The sequence below is a fragment of the Meriones unguiculatus genome, chromosome 4 (assembly GCF_030254825.1).
Source record: "Meriones unguiculatus strain TT.TT164.6M chromosome 4, Bangor_MerUng_6.1, whole genome shotgun sequence".
Classification (NCBI taxonomy): domain Eukaryota; kingdom Metazoa; phylum Chordata; class Mammalia; order Rodentia; family Muridae; genus Meriones; species Meriones unguiculatus.
In genome coordinates this window covers 25,227,920-25,249,833 of record NC_083352.1, presented here as the reverse complement: position 1 = coordinate 25,249,833, position 21,914 = coordinate 25,227,920, and the positions used below count along the sequence as shown (strand labels likewise).

At 45.8% G+C, this 21,914-nt stretch overlaps 1 protein-coding gene across 1 annotated transcript in view; it reads right to left on the bottom strand.

The window, feature by feature from the left end:
* Gsr (glutathione-disulfide reductase) overlaps positions 1–21,914 on the bottom strand; it is a 36,215-nt gene that overhangs the window by 9,299 nt on the left and 5,002 nt on the right. Inside the window, exons 2-9 of the mRNA XM_021636518.2 lie at positions 16,371–16,397; positions 15,823–15,911; positions 14,327–14,396; positions 11,797–11,944; positions 7,902–7,956; positions 5,075–5,174; positions 3,591–3,677; positions 446–604 (exon numbers count right to left, since the gene is read on the bottom strand). Coding sequence (XP_021492193.2) covers positions 446–604; positions 3,591–3,677; positions 5,075–5,174; positions 7,902–7,956; positions 11,797–11,944; positions 14,327–14,396; positions 15,823–15,911; positions 16,371–16,397 — 735 coding nt within the window. The remainder of the gene's footprint in view (positions 1–445; positions 605–3,590; positions 3,678–5,074; positions 5,175–7,901; positions 7,957–11,796; positions 11,945–14,326; positions 14,397–15,822; positions 15,912–16,370; positions 16,398–21,914) is intronic.

Genomic DNA, 21,914 nt, shown 5'->3' with positions numbered 1-21,914 from the left:
CACACACACACACACACACACAACTTCAGCAAATACATTTGAACAGTGGACCCACAAACATTCCGTCTGCATATTCTGGATATGTATTGAAGATGAAAGGCTCAGGGCCTAGTTTTATTAATATGAGAATAGTGGGTTTTAATTAAATTTCATTCAAGAATGAAAACAAGCCAAACTCCTTCCTGAATATTTTATTCACTAAAATGTCGAAGACTCCAGGCACGCTGTCTCATGAGTGGAGTCCAGCAGTTGAAAGGTGGAAACAGGAGATCAGATGTTCAAGGTCATTCTCAGTTCTTTATTGAGAACGAGGCTAGCCTGGACTACAAAAGATTCTGCTTCAAAAGACACACAAACAAATAGCAGCAGGGCTCCATGACAGAGCATGCAGACGGCTGTGCAGAAAGTCACAGGGCTATTTGGAGACAGGACCAGGTCGGCTTACCACTTTATGCAGATTCAGGCCCTTAGAGTTTGGGTCCCGCCCAATGGCCCAGAGCAGGCAGTCAACATCTGAAATCACAGTGGTGGTGGGTTTTCTGCCAGGAACCGCAGTAACCACAAAGAGTTCCAAGCCGGATGATGTCTTTTTTACTTCCTTAACCTGTGGTATAAAAAAGAAGTGTGAAATATGTGTGGGAGAAGGGCGGCGAAGGTTTTGTGGAAGCAAAGCAAGAGGAAATCGGACTTTTCCCCAGTGCTGGGGACTGAGCCCAGGACCCCACTCACGCTGGGCAGGCACTCAACCACTGAGCTACACCCCAGCCCTCTTTTTACTTATTTTGGGATGGGATCTCACTAAATTGCCCTGGCTGTAACTTACTCTGTAGTTCAGATAAGCCTTGAACTCATGATCCTCCTGTCTCAACTTACTAAATAGGTAGAAAGTTTATACCTAAGCCATCAGTAAAACCAGATTTTTTTTTTTCTCGAGAAAGGATCTCAATCTACAGTCCAGACTGACCTCAAATTCTTATCAATTTTTCTGCACTAGACTCCCAAGTTTGTGTGGCCCATTATATCCAGCTAGAATTTTTAATAGTCACTTATAGCTAGAACCAGTATTTAATTTTAGCCAAAGGCCATGGACTCCCCAGTCTCAGGCCTGTTTCCTTGATTCTTTGTTTGATTCTTCCAATGACCAGCAATGCTGGCTTATGTTGTTTTATGTGGTGAATTGAATGAAAATGGCTCCGTAGGCTCATGCTTGGTCCTGACCTGAGCCCGAGGGAATAAAAATCCTGAACGAGGTGTCAAAGCAGAAGATGGGATGAAAAAAAATAACACAGAACGCTTGGATCGGAAGCATATTTGAGCTAATGGTTCGCGACAGCAAGCTTATTAAGAATTGTGTACTATTTGCAGGAAGAAATAAGACAAGGTTGGCAGGACTCTCATCAAGCAATTCCGCACCCAAAAAACAAGACTCTCAAATATGTCACAGACTGAGCACAGTGGGACTAATAACCCTGTAAAGCTGAAGAGTTGGGTTCCCAGAACTGGAAACCAGAGCTACCCCAAGGCCCTGGCTTTAGGCCATTACTGGCTTTGACAAGCATATTCTAGGTTCTAAACAAGGAAAAACTGCCCTTTTCCATACATCAGGGCCTCAGGAAAAGCCTTGGTTTGGCCTGGCTTCCAACATGGTCCCTATTTGGTGGAACTATTTCAGAAAGGATCAGGAGGTGCGGCCTTGTCGGAGGGGGGTGTGTCTCACTGGGAATGGGCTTTGAGTTTTCAAAAGCCCAAGCCAGGCCAGCTAGTCAGCCGGCCCTAGCTGGCCAGCCTGCCTGTCTGTCTGTCTCCCTGCTGCTTGTGGGTAAGATGTGAGCTTTTAACTACTGCTCAGTCACCATATTTGCTGACCTGCTCCCATGATCCCTGTCAGGATGGTCATAGACTTACTCCCTGAAATTGTAAGAAAGCCCCAAATGATTTAAATGCTTTCTTTTATAAGTTGGTCATGGTGTCTCTTAACAGCAACAGAACAGTAACCACAGAAACACTATGGATATAATGGATATACATATATATTCATTCATAGATACACACACACACACACACACACACACACACACACACACACAGATATAGATAGATTTCTGGGGCTGGAGTTTGGTTCCAAGCACCTTTATTGGGCAGCTCATAATTGCCTGTAAGTCCAGCTTCAGAGGGATTCATCACCTCTGGTTTCCCTTTCAAGGATACTTGCACTTGTGTTCATGTGTACCACCTGTATGCCATGCTCAGAGGGCAGAAGAGGGCTTCATGTCTCTTGGCACTGAGGTTACAGACAGCTGGGAGCTGCTGTTCACATATAACCCAAGCACACCCTGAATACTTGAGATCAACTTCAGGTTGCTTACAATGTCAAGCAACAGAAATTAACAGTTGTTTGTTAGACTGTATCATTAACAGAACAGTGAACAGAAAGAAAAGCCTGTGCACATCAGTACAGACATCCTTTTATTTAAAACATCTACAACCCAGCTGTTGTTGGATATGCATTTGTAGAAACCAACCATATGCATGCCCATCTCATCACTGAATGAAGGTCTCCGAGGTGATGCTGATGGGAACCCCTTCTCTTTCACATTCCTGAAACACATTGTCATTTGCTATTCTACTCAATATGGGTGATGCTGAAAGTGTAGCAAAGACCAGAAGAGGGAGACAGTCATGCTTATCAGCCTAATTCTCTAGAAAAACTCTACTGAAGTTAAATAATTTCCTGAGGAACAAAGTATTCTAATGCTTTAGGTAAATTAGATAAAATACTTAATAAAACCATATGCTTGAAATTTTGATTGCTTGCTATTTCTTGAAAAATAAGGATATACAAAAAGATACATGAGAACAAACATTAGAAAGTTTCAGTTTAGAGGGGATACGGAGAAGAGGGAAGGAGGGTGGGACTGGGAGCTAAGACTGGAATGTAAAGTGAATAAAAGAAGGTTTCAGTTCTAGATTCAACCACCAGCTTTCTGGTCTTTTACACCTTGACCTCATGAGTATGAAATACAGCTTTTTAAGAAAAAAAAAAAAAAACAAAACAATTGGCAGAAGCTGGGTGTGGCAGTATAATGCCAGCCTGGGAGGCTGAGGCAGGAGGCTTGTGAGTTCAAGTCTAGACTGGACCGAAAAGCAAGATCCCACAGCATGACCATTTAAAAACAAAAAACAAAAAGCAACCATTCACCCCAAAACACAAACATATACAAATGGAGGGGGGCCCATTGCTAGAGACGTTCAGAGGTTAGGAGCACCGGTTGCCTACAGAGGACTCAAAGTCAACTCCCTGAGCCCACATGGCCACTCTCAAACATCTGTAACTCCTATACCACGAGAGCCGACTCTCTCTTCCAGTCTTCCTGGTCACCAGGCAAGCACGCGGCTCCCAGACCTACGAGAGGGCAAAACATCCACACACATTAAAGAAGAGAGGGGAAGTGTAGAAACATGGAGCGGAAGCGGGCTACACTGCCTTAAAGGAGGTATGCGTTCGCAGAGCTACTCACACACGGGGCCATGCGCTCTACAGTCAGCCCTGAAAGCGAGCGGTTCGCCCGCCTCAGGGCCTGGCCACGCACCTGTGAGAACTTGAGCACCTCCACGCCAGCATGCTCCAGCTCCTCAGTGCAGTTGGAACTGATGAGGGAGTCAAAGCTTCTCAGTACCTGCATGGAGACATGGGCAGCAGAGGGACGGAGGTTGGGAAAGAGATGGAACTCCACTGAAGTCGCGGGGTGTGCAGTTCCGGCGTTGGACTATTTGTCCTCTTACTGCCTCCCTCCCTCATGCTCACCCTGGGCAGCTTAGCAGAACTCCTCTGCCCACGTTACCACCGCTGTCTGCACTCTATTGGTTTCACCAGCATCTGCTCCAGAGTTCTGAGACATGAACAGTCCGACTTTGGTCAGACTCCACCATGTTCATGTCTCTCTCCTTCCTTCTTGGATCTTTTTTCCCAGAGTCTAGGGAAATTCTTGGGTAGTGAGTGGGGCTGGCTTTCTCTCTGGGGAAAGCTCTCTCAAATATCCCGTGAGGAACAGCTGCTAGATCCAGCATTTTAAACTAGAAGTGAGCAGAGGGGCCACACACTTAAGTGACCGAAACTTAATTCAGAACCAAATGTCCACTGAACCTTGGCTGTACACCGCAACTTCACTGTACTGTGAATCTCAACAGCACATGTGTGTTCTAGGTTGCACACACAAAGCTTACAGCTCTTACACAAATGTGCGGTTCAATTACATATTTACACCTCACTACGTATCACTCCTCAGTACGTGAGGGTCAAATCTGCGTACCTTTGGATTGTACTGGGCTAGAATGTTTGATTACAAAAGCTGCCTGTAGTGCTTTGAATGAGTGCCCCACAAAAGCTTGGGGTGTTTGGATATTTGGTCTCCAGTCGGTGGCGATGCTTGGCGATGTTCAGGAAGTACAGCCTTGCTGGAGGACCAGCTTTGAGAAAGTAAAGCTTCCTGACACTTCCGGTTCACTCTTTCTGCTTCCTGTCTGTGGCTGAACCTTCAGCTTCCTGCTTCGGCCACCTCGCCTGCCATTTGCTGCCACAATGGACTCTTAACCCTCTGGAACCATGAGTCAAAACAAACTCCTTATATAAGGTGCCTTTGGTCATGGTGGTGTATCACACAGCAACAGAAAGGAGCTAACACTCCATCTGCTTCTACTGAAGCCTTGATTCTGTTTCTAAAGGAAGATATATTGGGTCTTGAAAGCCATCCTGATAAAGGTGAGCTCCCTAAGGGACGTGTGCTGGGGCTGACTTAGCACGACGTGAAAGGCATAAATGTGAAACTTATAGGTATAAGTGCTTGAGTTACGTTTGCCCAGAACCCACAACTGGAAGGAAAAAACTACTCTCAAAAGTTGTCTTCCGACCTCCACAAGGCAGCATGCCCACTCACATACCATATACACATAGTAATATATTAAAAAATTTGGTGATATCTAGTTTTTTTTTTTTTTTAAGAAGAAAAAAAATTCTATAATTAAAAAACAACAACAAAAAAATCAAAGAATAGGGACAAGAGGAGACAGGACTTACCTTATCATGCCTTATCATAAGAGATGTCTGGGAGCCCAGAGCGGATAGGATGCCAGCTATCTCCACGGCAATGTAACCAGCACCCACAATGACGCTGCGGCTGTGATGAAAGCAAAGGGTGACCATTTCTTAAACTGGCTTTGCAATGGCTTTAGGTGTACAGACTGGCTTTAGGTGTACAGACTGGCATGTTTTCCTCAAGCTCTTTGCTCGGTTTCCCCAACAGCTGACATGGTGTTGCAACATGGTGGCCCCTGCAACTGCAGCATTTGGAAGCAGAGGCAGCCTGGGCTGAGTCCAGGCCACCCGAAGCTACACAGCCAGACCCCACTTTCAAACAGATCAAAACAAAATTTTCCCTCAGAGAAGAAAGACATTTTTATTTGACAATTAAGTTCCTCATGTCCTAGTTCCATTTATTTATTTTTTTAGAGGGAGTCCCTGTATCCCAGGTGGCCAGTATGTATCTGAGCCTAGTCCTGAACTCCTCCCAATTTCCATACGTAAATCTAACAGCACCATTATTTTCAGGGCTGGGTATTTCTCCTTGATCATTACTCAGTTCTACTAATCCTTGTAGCATGATCAAAGGCCAATTTAAGGAAGACATTTTAAGTCAGGCATGGAGTCTGCTCATGCCAGTAATCCTGGCATTTGGGTGGCCCAGGCAGCAGCTGAACTCAACTTCCTGAACATTTTTTTTGGTTTAACAAAAGAGCTTAAGCCCCAGGGACACTCTTGAATGAATGTCTGGATCAAAGCTGGAGAAACGCTGTCGCTTAAGGCTTACTTCCAGGCTGAGGCATAGAGATTAACAGTCTCAGTATTTCCCAGCTACAGGTTTTCCAAGGCTCCAAGCAGGCCCCTCCCACTGTTGCAGTCCATAGGCAAGTTCTTAGAGGAAGAACAAGGAAGCGCCTTCCAGTACTCCCCACAGCAACGGGGAGGCTGCTGGCCTGGCTGGAGGATGAAGTACTCAAACGGACCCTAGAAACTTCCATAGTCTTCAAAACCCGTGACACAGCTCCTCCTGCATCTCTGTCCCTCATTCCTATGTTGACCTCTTCTTTGCCATAAGTCTCCCCCACTTTTGCTTCTCTCCTTTCCTTTCTCCACCCTCTCTTTCTTTTCTGTACATCGAAGCCCTACATTGTACTGGGTTCTACACTAGACAGGACGGGTAACGGTTTCTGCTTTCAAAGAACCTTTTTTTTTTTTTGACTGATGCTGATAGGGTCTGACCCAGGGCCCTTTCCATCCCAGACAAACCTCTGCCACTGAGCTGTTTTTGTTGTTGTTTTGTTTTTTAAATCTCCAACCTTAAAGAGAAAATGATTTAAAGACTGGCCTTGCCAAGTGGCCACGGCTGGCTTTAACTCTGTTCAAGAGCTCAGGGGACCCTGAATTTCCAACTTTACAGCTTCAGCTTTCAGAGTAGCTGGGGTTATAAATCCACATGCAGTGAAGCCTGGCCCCTGAATAGTTTCTAAAGAAATAAACACACCCTGAAGTTGGTCAAAGAGGAGTACATGCCAGTCTAAGAGAGCTTAGAAACAGCTATGAATTCCTAAAAGAGGGGTATTTTTTTGCAGGGGTTTCGGGGGGTGGGGTCAAGTGAAAGGGACAGGCTGCCATCACAGGCCATTTTCTGAGAGTTCCCCTTAGCTCCCCCAGCACCGTCATCCTGCCTCCTGTCACTGCAGTATACACTGAAAAATGACTTTTCAGCCAGGTGGAGTGGCGCACATCTGTAATCCCAGCACTCTAGGGGGCAGAGGCAGGCAGATATTTGTGAGTTTGAGGCCAGCCTGGCCTACAAAGTGAGTCTAGGACAGCCAGGACTATACAGAGAAACCCTGTCTGAAAAAAAAAAAAAAAAGACAGAAAAAAGAAAAGAAAATGATTTTTTATACTTCCACATTTCCAAAGCAACCCCTTTTTATCAAAAACTGCCTTGATAGCCACTACTGCAGCCTCCGCCCACCCCATCCAGCCATGAGCCCTCTAAGGACGAAAGGGGAATCACGCAGCATGCAGCATTGGCAGCTCACATCTAGGATTTGTTCAGGACTATAACTTATGATTTAAAAAAAAAAAAATCTTACAAGAGGAGAAGCAATAAAAAAAACAAACAAACAAACAAAAAAAAAAAAAAAAAAAAAAAAAAAAAACACCACCACCTAAGAAATAGCTGTGGAGGGAGAGAAGATCTATGTAGCCCAGGTTGGCTTAAACTCACTATATAGCAAACCCATACTTCTGCCTCAGCCTTCCAAGTGCACCCGGAGTACAGGGCCACATTGGATGTTCTTTTTCTTGGAGACAAGGGTTGCTACAGGTTACCCATCAGAGCCTGGAATGCCTAGATTCCAGCCTTCGTAAGCAGCTGTGAATGCTGGCAAAGGCACGAATGATGCCCACCTCAGCTGTGGGTTTCCTTCTGTTCCCACAGCCTTTTTTTAACAGCACAAATAAATTCATTCATTAAGCTCATATTCATGTCAATAAAAGCTTATTAAGCCGTTCTAAAATACGTAATGGGCAAATATCTGTAATAAAACTTGCTGGGGGGTGGGCCTGAAAGGACACGTATCACCCAAGCACAGCTGAGTCATGACTTTGTGGACGCACGCCCACTTGCGTCATATCTGTGAAGCCTAAGCACTTTTGGGGTGGATCACGCTGAGGCAGGTGAGCGAACTGCTCCTAAGAGTTCAAGATGGCGGGGGCAACACAGAAAGACGAGGGAGGCAGGGAGACAGGGCAGAACAGACAGACCCCGGTTCCAGGAGAGAGAGGCATGAATCCCCAAGGCACGGCTGCTCACCGAGGCAGGTCTTCCAGCTGAAAAAACCCGTCACTGGTTATTCCCAGGCTGGCCCCTATGTAGGAAAACACCACATAATGATTAGATGAACATATATTTAACTTTATTTTTTAGCAAGGGTTTCACATTGTAATCTAGGCTGACCTGGGACTTACTATGTAGCCCAGGCTGGCCTCAAACTTATGGCAATCTTCCTGACTCACCCTCCTGAGCACTAGGGACTTTGGGTATAAGCTGCCATTCCTGGTCTGGACACAATTTATTCAAGAACCAAACACTCTTCAGCCAATGAACATACTGTTTTGACAGCCTTGCTAGTCCACTGAGAACACGGCTTCCTGGAGTCTACATTTTACATTTATCTCAAGAAATAGCAACAGTGACGGATAAGCATATTTAGATTTCCCCAAAGGGCCAAGATCCTGTCAACTGTCAGCTCTGCTTTACCCCCGCCCCCAGCAAAAACAGAAAGCCAGCAGCGAGGTCTTGGTCCCCTTCTCTTCCTTCATCTTGTTTTTGAGACAGGGCCTCTCTACATAGCCCTGGCTGTCCTGGAACTCACTCTGTAAACCAGACTGACCTCAAACTCACAAGAGATCTGCCTGCCTCTACCTCCCAAGTGCTGGGATTAAAGGTGTGCACTACCACAGCTGGCTTCTGCCTTTTCTTTCCTTCAAGACTAGAGTTGTACCGTTCATTTCCTCCTCAAATATCCCAGTTCCATGTTTACATTGGTCTTGCTTCACCATGCTTCTTTCCGTGTATGTCCCTTTTCAGTAACACTTGAGGCCAGAATTTCAAATTGCAGAATGTTTTCAGAACCAGGAATAGGTCTATGGGAGCATTTTCTTGCTTAGTGTGGATAGGTGGCCCCAGATTGTGCAAGAGGTCAGGCTGAACAAGCCATGGGAGGCAAGTGGTAAGCAGTTTCTCCATGGCCTCAGCTTCAGTTCCCGCCTCCAGGTTCCCAGTTTGAGTTCCTTCCTATGAGACGGGGCCTTGAGTTGTCCACCTGTGGTTCTTTCTCTCATACCTGCCTCCATATCTCATCGGTTAATGGGTATACCGCACCTTACCAAATATAAGCGCCACGAGCACGTGGTACACACCGGCTGGTCTCAGTGATGAAGAGCATGTTCTGAAATGTGTCTTTAAACCGGCGACATACAGCTTCCGACCGACCTGTCAGGGGCTGTCGTCAGCCTTTCCCCCTGGACCAAGTAAGGCCCAGCAAGTGCCTGCAGACCTGGGTTGAGAGCTGCTGCAGACTATTCCAACACCCTTCCAGCCTTGAATTTCTCTCCCCATCCAGTCACTGTCAGCTTAGTTTCTGGACATCACACAGATCTCGTTACTGCTTAGAAGCCATAACAACTTGCTGCAGTTACCAAAGTCACCGCTCTTTGGCTTGATGAGTGTCCATAGTTCTACCATAACTTAATGCTGGTTACAGATCAAAACACTTGCTTCAAGAAGTTTAGTGCTTGTCAAATTGACTGAACTGGTTAAAAATCCTTCAAAGATGTCTTTATTTTTTACCAACTGTTCTTTCTCTCAGCACTTTCTGACCAAGGGTCCCTTTCTTAGGAGTCTTCCTGGCTCATGTCTGTCTCTACGGATCCTCCTGACCATCAAAACACAGTCCATCAATGGCGTCCTGTGAGAATTCTGAGTGCTTGTGAGAAAACTCCAAGAAAACAAGATAAGAGCCTCGTGACCTCAGTTTCTTCAAAACTCTGCATTGAAAATAGAAGACAGGCCGCTTCCAAGAGGCTACTATTTACTGTTGATCCCACAGCATTAGAAATCCCTGCAAGCAGGAAGAAGCCAGGAGCTCTGCCTGGGACCTCCCACTGGGAGCGCCGCTGGTGGGGGGGGCACGCTTCTGCAGCCTTTTCTGCAGGATGTTGTAAGTGCCTGATACGACAATGTTATTTTTGCTTGCTCTCCTAATTAGAATATTCTTAACGGTTTCTGCAAGGTGTTGCAGGCATCCAATCTGATGTTTTGATCTCCGCTGTGTCTGTTTATCTGCTTCTTGCTATTTGTTCTTCACTTAACAGACTGTCTGAAACCGAAGCTACACCTCCCAGGATGGAGGGAAAGCAGCACTTCCTAGTGGTGGAGGCGTAGCTATAATGAGGTCTGGGGGCAGAGAAGAGGAACTTTTGCCCTCACCCACACTCATTGCTGGTGAGTGCATCTACCCTGTTGTTCCGTTGCTGTCACCCTTCTTTGACTTGGGAACACTGGTGCTTCAGTCCCCCCAGCATGGGCAAAGACCAGGGCTCTCTAGGAATCCCCTAGGCCTGTAGTGCCAGAATGGGACAGCCACGGCATCCATCCCTGGGGATTGAGCAGCGGCTGGGTGCTCAGCCTCTCCAGCATACAGACAACCATGTGGGTGCCTGGCGCCTGTGAGGCCTGAGGAAGGTGTTCAATTCTCTGGAATGGAAGTTGCAGTTATTTCTGAACCACGATGGGGGTAGTGGAAACCAAATCTGGGTCCTCTAAAGAACGGTCAGTGTTCTGACCCACTGAGCCATCTCTCCAGGCCTTCTCTTTTCTCTTTTCTTTTTCCACTGAACAATGAATAATAGAGACTGGTTCTATCAAACGTTATGCAACACCCAATATTCCCAAGTTAATATTATGTCACTTGAGAATGCTATCTTTGTGTCTTTTACAGTGGTTGTTCTTTAGCTTTGGGGGCTATAAGCCCTGCTTAAAATTTCAAAGGGGAGGAAAAAAGAAAGAAAATAACTACAATAAAAGAAAAATGGCACATGCCTATAATTCCAGTAGAGGCAGAAGCATCAGGAATTTGAGGTCATTGTTTACTACATAGCAAGTTCAAAGCCAGCCCGAGTTACAGGAGACTATCTCTCAAAATCAAAACAAACAGAGCAAGATCTGCTTAAAGCATAAATGCACACACTCAAAGTGCTCCATAAGCATTCAAAACTTCACAAGTTATAGAGCCAGGCCATGAAAAGCAAAGAGATATATAAAGTATGTCCACCACTACAGCTTTTGTCAGTTGTCAATATGAAAGAAGTAGAATCTCATGGGAGACAAGGCCTCTGGGCATGACTGAGAGGGATGAGCTGACCGGGAAGACACACCTATGGGCAGTGCCATCCCCTAGCCAGGATCCCCCTGGATGTGTGGAGAAAGAACTGGGCAACCGCAAGCATGCATTCAGTGTTCTGTTTCATTACTGTGATGTGCTGCGGCCGGCTCCCTCAGGCTCCTGCCCTTGTGACCTCCCTGCATGACAGATTGCAATCTCAACTGTGGCCCGGAATAAACCCTTTCTTGCTTAAGGGGCTTTTGTCTAGAGTCTTTTACCACAGCAATAAAACATTAAGACACTCACTATCCAAGACTAACAATATCATGTGGGAGGAAGAGTGACTAATGCTTTCTGAGAGTGAACACGGCAGCCTGTTCATGACTCAACCCTAGCACTTAGCCCGATATGCAGACACATGGCAGGTGGGACCACCTCTGCGATTCCTGGCTAGGTTCATCTTTTACACCTTGCTATATAAGATGCAAAAACATGGTACGAGGGAGAGCTAATTCTTTATGAGATTTCTCTCTCCTGAACAGTTACTGTATGCTGAGTCTTAGAAATAACTTGTCTGGCAACTCCAGACTGGCAGCACCCCCATGCCACACCAGGAGAGAAAAGGTAATTCCCCCATGGTTCCCGGGCTGAGTCCTGAGCTGGATGAAACAGCTTTCTTTGCCTCATTGTCCATTACCACTTAGTTAGATTTAGGCTCTGGGGACCTTCTTTTCTGACCTTTCTCAAGATAGAACGAGCGTAGGCAGATCCCACCCTGTGACTTGTAGGCCCCCTGACCGTGCTGGCCTTTGGAAGACCCACCTGGGATCTGGCTCTCATGAGGAACTGTGGGCACACCGCCTGTGGCAATCAGGATGTGAGGAGCGGTGTACTTTTTCCCATTGACTTCCACCGTGGGCCGAGGGCCATCTGCAAACGTTGCATAGCCATGGATGATCTCTATGTTGGACTAGAGAAGGAACAGGTACGTTAGCATATTCTTAAAACTTAAAAAGCAAACAAACGAAGAGCACTGAGTTGGGAGTGGTGGTGCCTTCTTAACACCCAGCATTTGGGATCAGGTACTCAGGGTCCTTCTTAGCTATATAGCAAGTTCCCAGGCAGTCTGAGCTACAGGAAACCGTCTCAAAGAACATCTCTCTGCACAATATATCAACTCCTAATTCCTTCACCAGAAAACAGCCTAGGCTAGCTTCCAACCCAATTACATACTCATGCATGATCTCAAAGTGCTGATTCTTCTGCTTAACTGTCGAGTGTTAGGGTTACAAAGCTCAGCACTACAACTGGCTTGTAGTTTCCTTCAGAACAGCAATCCTCCTGCCTCAGCTGGGCTTACGGGTGAGTGCCACTGCACACCGCTCCATTGAAGGTTTTGATTTGGGGTTTGTAAATGGAAAGATAGATTCCGTTGCCCACATTCTTATACCTCCTGGGTGGTAACGGATACGCAGGAGAACTTGTTGCCAGCTAGTACTGGTGTGGACTACAAGGAGAAAGCTCGGTGCGACCAGGAGTCAGGACCAAGCAAACAGAAACCATGCCAGGCATCCCAAGGAAAAAGACACTGTGTCTGACTCCATGGGTTGAAGGTGAAAGTCTTCCTTACAGTGAAAAAACAGTAAAACATGATATGCCAGAGGAGAGGGAGATAAGGAGGACAGGGACATAAAAGTTAGGAATAGACACCAGAGAAATATATTTTTTTCTTTTTTTGGTAGGAAGTTAAAAAAAATAAAATAAACCAAAACCAAACTCTAAGTGATTGTCTCCCATGGAAATTCTGAGGACAGTGATGCTGATGGTAGAACTCTGACAAGGGGTCAATCTGAGGGCCGCCAGCAAACTCCAGCCAGCTGTGACCTATGGCCTGGCACATGAAGGTGGACTATTAAAAGCTGCAGGAGCCACGTAAGTATGCGCCCAAAAAGGGTGAGTCAACATTCTTCAGCACGTCTGGTTCTGAATTCCTTCTTTCCTCCCAACCTCCCCTCCAGGCCTGCTCCTGTGGGCGCCTGGCTTAATTAACTGAATCTCAATTAATGCCAACCCACAAGTACCCCTAAAAGCCTTTCTTGGGGGCAGTGAGTTGGCCATGGGACAAAAAGGGCTGGGTGGTGACAGCGCAGATGATAGTTTGGAGAAAGGGCTGCCCTGCCTGGGACTTGGCATCAAGGGTTCTTTGCCCTATCACTGCAAGGTCAGGGTAAGCTCTACCGCACGCCAAGCCCACGTTTTGTAAAATGCTATTTCTCGACCACTTTCCTAGCTTTTTTGAAAAATTAATTTCTTTTTATTTTATGTGCATGGGTGTTGCCATCTGCATGGGCACCACATACACGTAGCGTCTGCAGAGGCCAAAAGACAGCATCAAATCCCCTGAGACTGAAATTACAGTTGTCAGTCACTATGTGGGGGCTGGAATTTGAACTTGCATCCTCTAGAAAAGCAGCCAGCACTCTTAACTGTGAGACATCGCTTCTGTCCATCTTTTTCTAAAGAGTTAGTTAGCACCATTTAAAAAAAATCCCACTAGGAGCTGGACATGGTGGCACATGCCTGTAATCCCAGCACTCAAGAGGCAGGGGTAGACATGAGGACCGGTCTGGTCTACACAGTGAGTTCCAGGCTAGCCAGAGCTCCATTCTAAGACGCTACAAAAGGGCAGGGATGCTGGGGAGATGGCTTAGTGGTTAGGACAGCTTGCTGCTCTTCCTGAAGACCCAGATTTGGATCTTAGCCTCTATGTCACGTGGCTTGAAACTGCCTGTAACTGCAGCTCCCCAGCCTCTGACACCTTCTGGGCCTCAATGGGCACCCGCACCCGCATCCGCACACATACACGTAAGTAAAAATAAGTCTTTCATTTAAAAAAGGCATCAGGAGAGGGGCGGAGAACAAATATTTGCTGTAGGCAAGTACACCTCTGTCTAATTTTCTTGATAAGAATTTACCTACAAATATAAGTTTAGGAATCAGCGTTTGCTCTGTTAAGAAGCTGTTCTAAGCAAATGATCAACACTTGTGCTCCTGGCTGTGACCAGCACACTGCTCTATAATTCCACCTATCTTGGTTTTAGTTTCTGATTACCCTGGAGGACAGAGCTACTCAAGATGCACACCTCGTCTACGGACTTGGCATATTCTGTCTACTCTTTGTAGAAAAGAGACTGGCTTACTGGATCAGGAATGCCCACTTCAAAACTGTTAATAGAAAAATATACAGAAATAATAAGACCTATCCAACGGCTACATTTTTGTCTGGTTAGGTCTGGTGCCTCCTCCACTGTCAAGTGGCTCCGTCACTGAGTTCAGAGGGCGGCATACACACCTTGGTTAAATTGTTTTGATAGATGGTGTTCAGGCGGCTCACGTAAGCATCCCGCTTCTCCTTGATGACACTGTAAAGAGACCTAAGTGAGTACTCGGAAACAGTATTTTCTTTCTTCACTTAGTAGCCAGGACACTGGCCTCCAACACTACTGACTCTCAGCAAGAACGAAGCAAGCAACTGTCTGAAGACAGTGTACTCCACTGGCCCATGCCAGCGGCTTCCACGCTGATGTCCTGTTCCAATCTGGAGCATGCTCCGATGGCATCTGCAATACACATACTTCTTTCTGTACAGAAAATCAGAAGATGGGCTGGGGAGATGGTGACACATGCTTTTTAATCCTAGCACTGAGGAGGCAGAGGCAGGTGGACCTCTGAGTTCAAGGCCAACCTGGTCTATGGAGTGAGTCCCAGGACAGCCAAGGCTACACAGAGAAACCCTGTCTGGAAAAACAAAAACAAAGGCCACATGCTGCCAACCTGACTACCTGAGTTCAATGCCCATGACCTATAAGATGGAAGGACAGAACCAATACTACCAGTTGTTTTCTGACTTTTCCACATGGGCATGCCCCACGGGCTGCCGTATGCATGTGCCACACACACAAAATAAATAAATGTGATATTTTAAAAAGGAAAAAAAAAATACCAGGGGAGCTGGTATGGCCTGGTACATGATGGACTTTAAATGAACAGATTTGCTAAAATTCTTTCAAAAACTGACAGCTCCAAAAGTCAGCACCAATTAGAGAGCTCCACACAGGACTGTCCTATTACCCAGAACGTGCTTCTAGGTACAGGCCTGGAAGAACTGAGGGCCCGGTCTCCAGGAGATAACCGTCCTCACGGAGGCATCACTCATGACAGCCACAAAACAACCAACCCACAGTGTTTGCACAGACCACCGGATCAGCACACGGAGACGCTGTACAAAGGAGCACGCACTATGGACGCCAGCTACAGCCAGTCAGACTTAAGAATATGACTTTAAACAATACAATGAGCCATGAAAGGGGACTGTATGATTCTGTGAAGTACACAGCACAGGTTAGGTCAACTTAACAGGAAGCAGAACATGTTTCTTGAGCTAGTAGGGAAGGAGGAGTTAATATTTAATGTTTAAACAGAAGCATGTGTTGGGTAATGTGACAGTCTTGTTATTAATAATTGTTCAGGAATATGGGAAAGCTCTGGAAATGGGTGGGCGGCGACGTCTACACAATCATGTGCTTGTACTTAAAGCCAAACTCTGATTTACAATGATCAAAATGGTAAATTTTATGTTGTACATAAACACAGACACACATACACAAACACACTTATGGTTATGGGGACTGATCCCAGGCCCAGACACAATCGAGGCAAGAACTGGAGACCAAGCTATATCCTCAGCCCTGTACACACCCGGACACAATAGCCCCCATCCCTCAAAGCATGACTAGATTCCAAAACAGCCACACTTGTACAGGAACCCCTTCAAGCAGTAACACTTACTGCCAATTGAATTTACTCTCACAACTCTGGAAACCGTAATCCACATGATCATGCATGAATTCCGAGTGGACAGCCGTGTTCCACATGACCTATAAAAAAGTATCAGAAGTGGTCATGCTTGAGTGCTGAAGACAGACAGAAGGGATGAGTGAGACAGAATGAAAGTAACAACTAAATGGATTAAGAGAGAAGATTCACCTGACTAGACGGATTTTATAGTGAGGATTCTGAACTACTGGCAAAAACAACACCCATCTTTAAATTACTAGCCTACAAATACGATAAAAAGTAGAATATTACGGCCTCATAGCTATTCCTTTAAAGTTTTTATTATTGCTGATACTTTTTCTTTACTATTGCTCTTACTGCTGTTTTAAGCTTTATATTTTTGTAAGCTCTGTCCCTTTTTATTCAGTTCCAGGAACTGTGAGCCGTAATCTGAAATAAACCCTTTCCTCTTCAAGTCACAGCAACAGAACACAAACAGGAACAACGGGTGACTGGTATGCTCGCAAACACCCTTATTCAAGGAGAAATTAAAAATTTACCTTTTTGGGTACACATCCAACATTCACCTAGGGGAAAAAATTAAAAAGACATTGGTTACGAACGCTCAGTTCAAGTCATCCAAACACCTGCAGAAATGAACGACAATCATCACGCAAAGTCATCCTTGACCCCAGAGGTAACGAGGGACAGTCACAGTGAGCTGGATCCCACAGTCACTTCCTTCTCCTACCAGAGTTGGAAAACCATGCCGTTCCTCACATGACACAGCAGAACACTTTTACCCATTTTTCCCAGACGGGGTGGGGCAGCGAGAAGGAAAAGGGCAATGGGGCCGTTCAAGCAGTCTGGTTTAGGGAACCTCTGTGAATTCACTAAAGTACGGGAGTAAAACTCAAGACAGTCCCTGGACAAACTACTAGCGGAAAGCTATCTCTTTCTCCCAAGCCAATCAATCACCCTGCTCTGAAGTCTTATTTACAAACGCAGACCACACCTTTCTCGCTTCCCAGCACAAAGGAAAACAGAGTTTTAAGATTTCATTTTAGAAGACGAAAAAGAAGAAGTAGTAATAGAAAAAGGTGTTTATAAAGCCCGAGAGCAGGAAATCTGAACCTTGATGAGGCTGGAATCCCAGCACTTGGGAGGTGGAAGCAAGAGGATCTGGAATTGAAGGAGCCTTAGAGAAGTTTGTGTCTAGCCTGGGCTACACAAGACCTTGTCTCAAAAAGTAAAAACAAAATCAAAGCCTGGCCCACACTGAATAGGTAAAAGCTCTGTGTATACCAGCAGGAAAGCTGCTTGAGGAGAAAAACCCAGACTGAGCTGAGCTTTTAACAGCAAATTTCCACTCTCCTGGCCGGGCAGACCTGCCTCCTCACACACATTCCAGATGCTCTTTAACGGAGGAAGGACTGAGTAGGAAGCAGTGATAAGTTATTTCGCTGCGATAAGAAGCTCTCAGCCTTAAGAGAAGATACTGACAGTGCATCCCTAAAAAGAGTCAGCGTGGGATGGATCAGTGAGGCGGCTCAGCGCCTAGACAGCTGCAGCCGAGGCTGACGAACAGAGTTCAATACTCAGGACCTATGGACGGGAGAGAAACAACCACAGCAAGTTGTCTCTAACCTCCATGTGTGTGCCACGGCACACGCATTCATGCATACATGTACTCACAAAAGTAAATAAATGCACTTTTTTTTTTTTAAATCAGTGTGTTCCCAATACCAATTGTGAACTGGTGGTGTCACATATTTATAAGCTGGTAAAAAGCATGAGATTATAATGTACGGGTATGAAACCTGGGATACTGAGCAATCACTGCTAATCACAGTCAAGAAAACCTGAACAGATCTCATAAACTGAATTGAAGGGTTAGGTCAGTGGTACAAGGTTATACACTCAGCAGGTGGGATAGGCTAGGGCATGAGGACGGGAGTTTTCAAAGCCAACCTGGGCAACTGGTGAAATCCTGTCTCAAAAGAACAAAAAGAACAAGGTTTACGGTTACTTTTGTTGGAGGTGGTGACGCAGGCTTCAATATGTAGCTGTGCTAGCGTGGGACTCTGTAGACTAGGCTGGCCTTGACCTCACAAAGATGTACCTGTCTCTCCCTCCTGTCAAGGCTACTTTTATCATCTAGCCCAAAGACATAATTTAAGCCCAGGATGGTACCACACATCTGTAATACCAGCCTCCGAAGGCGAAAGCAGGATTAAGCATTCAAAGCCATCCTTGGTTACGCAAAATTTGAAGTCAGCCTTGGCCACATGAGACTTTGCCCTGAGCCACAAGAAAAGTAAGGAACCTAAAATCAGAAAATCTAGATGCACAGAGATTGCTGTGTTTCATATAAGCACACAGCTGATTATAAACATTTCCTTCACACTATCAGTACATAGGAAAGTACAGAATAAAAGCAATTCAATGGAAAACTACATGTTTTTAAATGCAGAGATAAAGGTAACGCAGGCTAGGGCTGGAGAGACAGCTTCCATCCCAGAAGACCATGAGGACAGAATCTACATCAAAATGCCAGGAGGGGCGGTGCATGCTGGACATCCCAAAGCTGGGGAGAGGGAGACAGTCCGGTCTCTGAGGCTTTCTGCCCAGGCAGCCTGTCCTAATTGGGAAGCCCCAGGTACCAGTCAAAGGTCCTGTCTAAAATGCAAATTGTACAGCAACCGAGGAACACCTGAGGTTGACCCCCGGCTTTCACACGTGTGTACTAAAGCAAGCACACAGAAACATACCCAAAAGGTCATCTTATAGAAATACTTTCCATCTAGTAGACTGCTAAGAAATCTTACAGACTCATCAAACCAACATAGCAAACACATCCCATTTGGTCCATCTACGCTACACAAACATGTACACACACAAACAGACATGCATAAAGAGAGGATGTTCCCTGAAACCCAGTCATAATAAAGAACAGAAAACCAGTTTACAATCCATCCGCAGCATAGTATTCCATTTCTGCATACTGAGCCTCTGAAATACTTTTGGGCTGTTTTAAACAGCAGAGCAGAGGCTGATGTACTGTTACGTAGTGAATTCTAAAGTATGGTTGCTCACCCTTTCTGGGGTAGGATGTATTACAAAACACTCAGAATGTTCACACTATGGACAGGACACACATTCTATGGTGCTCTTCCCCATACATTCTCACTGTGACAGAGTTCCACGTTTAAATAAGATTCCGATATAAAGCAATAACGGACAATAAAAGAGAATGAAGTGATACACTGTGATAGAAGTCATGTGACGCTGGTCTCTCAAAATCCCCTACTTGTTGACCACAGGTGCACTGACTGGGACACTGAATAATAACACTACACTCAGAGGAGGAGGAGTAATAATCACCATCATCATCGCACCGAGTGGGACACTGGTAATAAGACAAAAAGAGAGCCGCAGAGCAAGTTAGAAATAACATGTATGTGCACACATATGCAGTTGTATAGCACACTAAGGAGTGTGTTCCACAGTGAACTACATGCAATGGCGGTCTCCTAAGATCTCTCCTGGGGAGGCGATAGCCCCACATTCCTTAAAACATACCCAATCACTGAGCGGCCTCGTGTGCGTGCATGCGTGCGTGCATGCGTACGTGTGTGTGTGTGTGTGTGTGTGTGTGTGTGTGTGTGTGTATGTACATATGCCAAGCAGTCAACACTGTTCTCCAGAAAGGAGAAAACGTCCTTATTTCACTCTTTATGTCTGTTTCCTAATGGATCATAGCAGTGTTCTCGTGAGCATTTTATTTAGTTTTATACTTGTTTCTTGGGACGGACTACGTGTAGCCCACACTGGCCTTGAACTACCTATCCTCCTGCCTAAGGAGGGTGCCAGACCTACACTATTGCTGTCTGGTTTACTTTTTACGACAAAAAAACAAAAACAAAAACGTCCACCTATTTATTCATTTCCAGGAATGCACTGAGCACACAGCTGTGCCAGGCTAATATCCTACACGGATCTGACCCCAGACCTTGTGGAGTCTCCCGGGCTCTCAGCTTACCTAAGGTGCCCACACAACAGACCACGAGACTAGATGGAGAGAGTGACAGAAAAACTGCAACCTCCTTGGGCCAGAGAATCCACATTGTAGTGTCCCTATACACACGTAAGAGCCTGGAGACGTAAAAGAGGACAATCCTGAAATAGCCCTTGTCCAATTTTGGTACCTGCAGAGAACAGACTTCCAGACGAATCAGCTTGTTTTGTGGAAGCCAAGCCCCACCCCTCTCGGTATGACATCAGACACCTCACTGACTAGGAAACAATAAAGTGTTGCTAACGACCATCCAAGATGGAGAGACTGGAGCTAAGCAGCCATGCTCAGCCCCTTCTCCTGCCTGGCTGGCCTGTACGTTAGACCTGGCAGCAGAGGCCTGGAGTCCTCTAGACTCTCTGGCACACCCCTAATACTAGCAAATGGAAGGCAGAGGTAGGAGGAGCAGGACGTGGAAGCCAGCACCAGCTATATGGTGGGTTTGAGGCCAAGCAAGACTACATGGGATTCTTTCAAAAAAAAAAAAAGTAAAAAAGTTTTCTGGGAAGACATCCCAAGACCACCTGTAACTGTGGTTCCCAGGGTATCTGATACAGGTGATCCCTGAAGCCACCTGTGCTTATTCACATATACATTTTAAAATAATAATTAAAATATTTAAGATGTAAAAACCAGGCAGTTCATTTTCAGGTCCCCACCCAGCAACGGGGATCTGTTCCTTACTTCTGAACAAACTGCTTGTTTGTCCTTCAAGAACATTCTTGTTTTGTTTAAGTTTTTGTAGACAGGGTTTCTCTGTGTAGCCTTAGCTGTCCTGGAACCAGCTCTGTAGACCAGGCTGGCCTCGAACTCACAGAGATCCACTTGCCTCTCCTCCAGAGTGCTAGGATTAAAGGTGTGTCCCACTACTGTCTAGCCAAAAATATTCTTTCTAAAATTAAAAACATAGTGAGATTGCTATAAAAAAGCCAATCAATATCCTGGTGTGATAACGCCCACCTGTAATCCCAGCACTTGGGGAGGCAGAGGCAGGTGGATTGCTGTAAGTTCAAGACCAGCCTGGTCTACAAAGTGAGTGCGAGGCAGCCAAGGTTACACAAAGAAACCCTGTTTAAAAAAGAGCCAACCAACAAGGCAAATGGCCAAAATTAAATACTATTTGTTACCAACTCAAACCAGGCCCTCCCTTTACAACCACTTGTTCAGTTAACGTAAGCGAACAGGTGGGTCTCATTTTATGAAGTCCTAAATTCACAAGGAAACAAGGGTGATGTTCTGTTTTTAAGGGGAACCCACCAGACCCAAAGGAACTGAACTCCCTTTAGACGGGGCTGTTCAGGAAGCTGCACTGGGCAGTTAAAGTATATGATGTCGACAATAGGCTGGGTTATGATTTGCATGTTGCTAAGTCATTGTTTGCTCAGGAGATGAAGAGCCATTAAGTCCTACAAAGCAGCCCTTTTCCAGGCCTGCCCTGTGGGTTTCTCTGGCGGCAACGTGCAGTAGCAACTTAGAAATGAGGAAAGTGTTGCCACTCAGTCAGCCCTTACCACACAATGCTTCCTGGCAAGAGGTACAGGGCCCCACAAGAACTGGGTTCCTCCTAGCCCCATAATCAGTGCACTCCCCAAGTACTGGGCTGGAGGTCCCACAGGGCAAAGAAGCGGAAGGCAGAGGACACTTTCCCCCAAGACTCTGCCAGGGTCCAAGTGGGGAGAGACATTAAAGCTCCCGGAGGCTCTAATTCAGCCAGCCTCTGGACAGCTTCTCACTGCAATTCTCCTGCCGTGGTTTGTGCCTTCAAGAGACTCTGAAAACTGAACTCAAAGACCATCGCCAACGTGTTTCCTCTGCCCTCTTCACTGCACTGGGCAATAAGGGGTTATCCTTAACTCTAGGGAAAAAGATAACTGATTTTGCCCTCACGCTCAGCTATTTGTTATCTAACACAATACAATGCACCCTACGACGATGACGTTTGTTTGATTGGTTTTTGCCTGATTCAGAAGACTAAGGACGAACTCAGGCTATAGGGTCTGTGGATGATTTTCTCTGTGGCTCAGATGCT